Source organism: Lagopus leucura, unplaced genomic scaffold (genome assembly GCF_019238085.1).
Source record: "Lagopus leucura isolate 7727_CA_CO unplaced genomic scaffold, USGS_WTPT01 33163-0_obj-0_obj, whole genome shotgun sequence".
Classification (NCBI taxonomy): domain Eukaryota; kingdom Metazoa; phylum Chordata; class Aves; order Galliformes; family Phasianidae; genus Lagopus; species Lagopus leucura.
Genome location: NW_024964087.1, coordinates 169 through 1104, shown reverse-complemented (window position 1 = coordinate 1104; position 936 = coordinate 169). Strand labels below are relative to the sequence as shown.

At 41.2% G+C, this 936-nt stretch overlaps 1 protein-coding gene across 1 annotated transcript; it reads left to right on the top strand.

Annotated features, from left to right (window-relative positions):
* Positions 1 to 51: 51 nt before the first annotated feature.
* On the top strand, positions 52 to 873 carry LOC122191540 (ranBP2-like and GRIP domain-containing protein 3; the record flags this gene model as incomplete). The annotated part of the gene is made up of 3 exons (XM_042891827.1): positions 52 to 186; positions 274 to 449; positions 750 to 873. Coding segments are annotated over exons 1-3 (414 nt in total), but the record flags the coding sequence as incomplete, so codon positions are not given.
* Positions 874 to 936: the final 63 nt, after the last annotated feature.

The window sequence follows — 936 nt, the reverse complement described above, 5'->3', positions numbered from 1 at the left end:
CAAACAAGGTGCTGGAGACTGCCACTGTGCATTCGAACAGCACCTGTTTGGCTTGGCTTGCAGTGGAATTCTATGTCAGCGTTATTCCCGCTGCGCAAAGTATTAAAACAGCTTTTTCACTTGCCACAAGAAACATCAAGGCTTGAAACAGATGCTCCTGAATCCATCTGCCTGCTGGACCTGGAAGTAAGTAAACTTTCCCAGTTCTTCAATGCATTTAAATGCAGGGTTTTGGGTACCTAATACTTTGTTTGTTTATTCTTACACAAACAGGTTTTTTTACTAGGAATGGTGTTCACCAGCAACTTACAATTGCAAGAGAAGTTTAATACTCACTACGGCACACATCAACCTCCATTCTTACCATTGCTGCTGTGCAAACAGTACTATACTGAGAAGCAGAGATCCTGGTGGGATGCAGTTCGTACTCTGATGCAGAAAAAAACAACGTAAGGCTTCTTCAGCTTGGAAACACTTGAACCAAACTTGTAGACAGCTTCTGAATTGATTCCCATAGGTTGTCTAAAGCGAGTTCCTTTTGTTTGACGTAGTTTGAGCATTAAAGGTTTGGTGCTGTAGGGGTGAGATGCTTAAGAGCTTTCCAAAAACGGGCTTTACGTTTCTAATATTGTATTTGTCAAGAGCCAGCTTAGGACTAAACCTGCTTGTTGTATTCATCAAAGAAATAATGTGTGAACAGATTAAAGGAGAGGGACTAATAATTGAGGAATATTTCTTCTAATATTCAGGCCAGACTCAGCAACAAGACTGAAGCTTCTTGTACAGCATGGATTAAGTACCCTGCGAGCCCAGGAGAAACACGGCCTTCAGCCTGCCTTAATTATCCACTGGGCAAGAAGCCTGCAAAAAACAGTAAGTGAAGATTATTTGTGAATAAGTACCATCTGTTTTTCTCTAATTCTGCAAACTGAACTG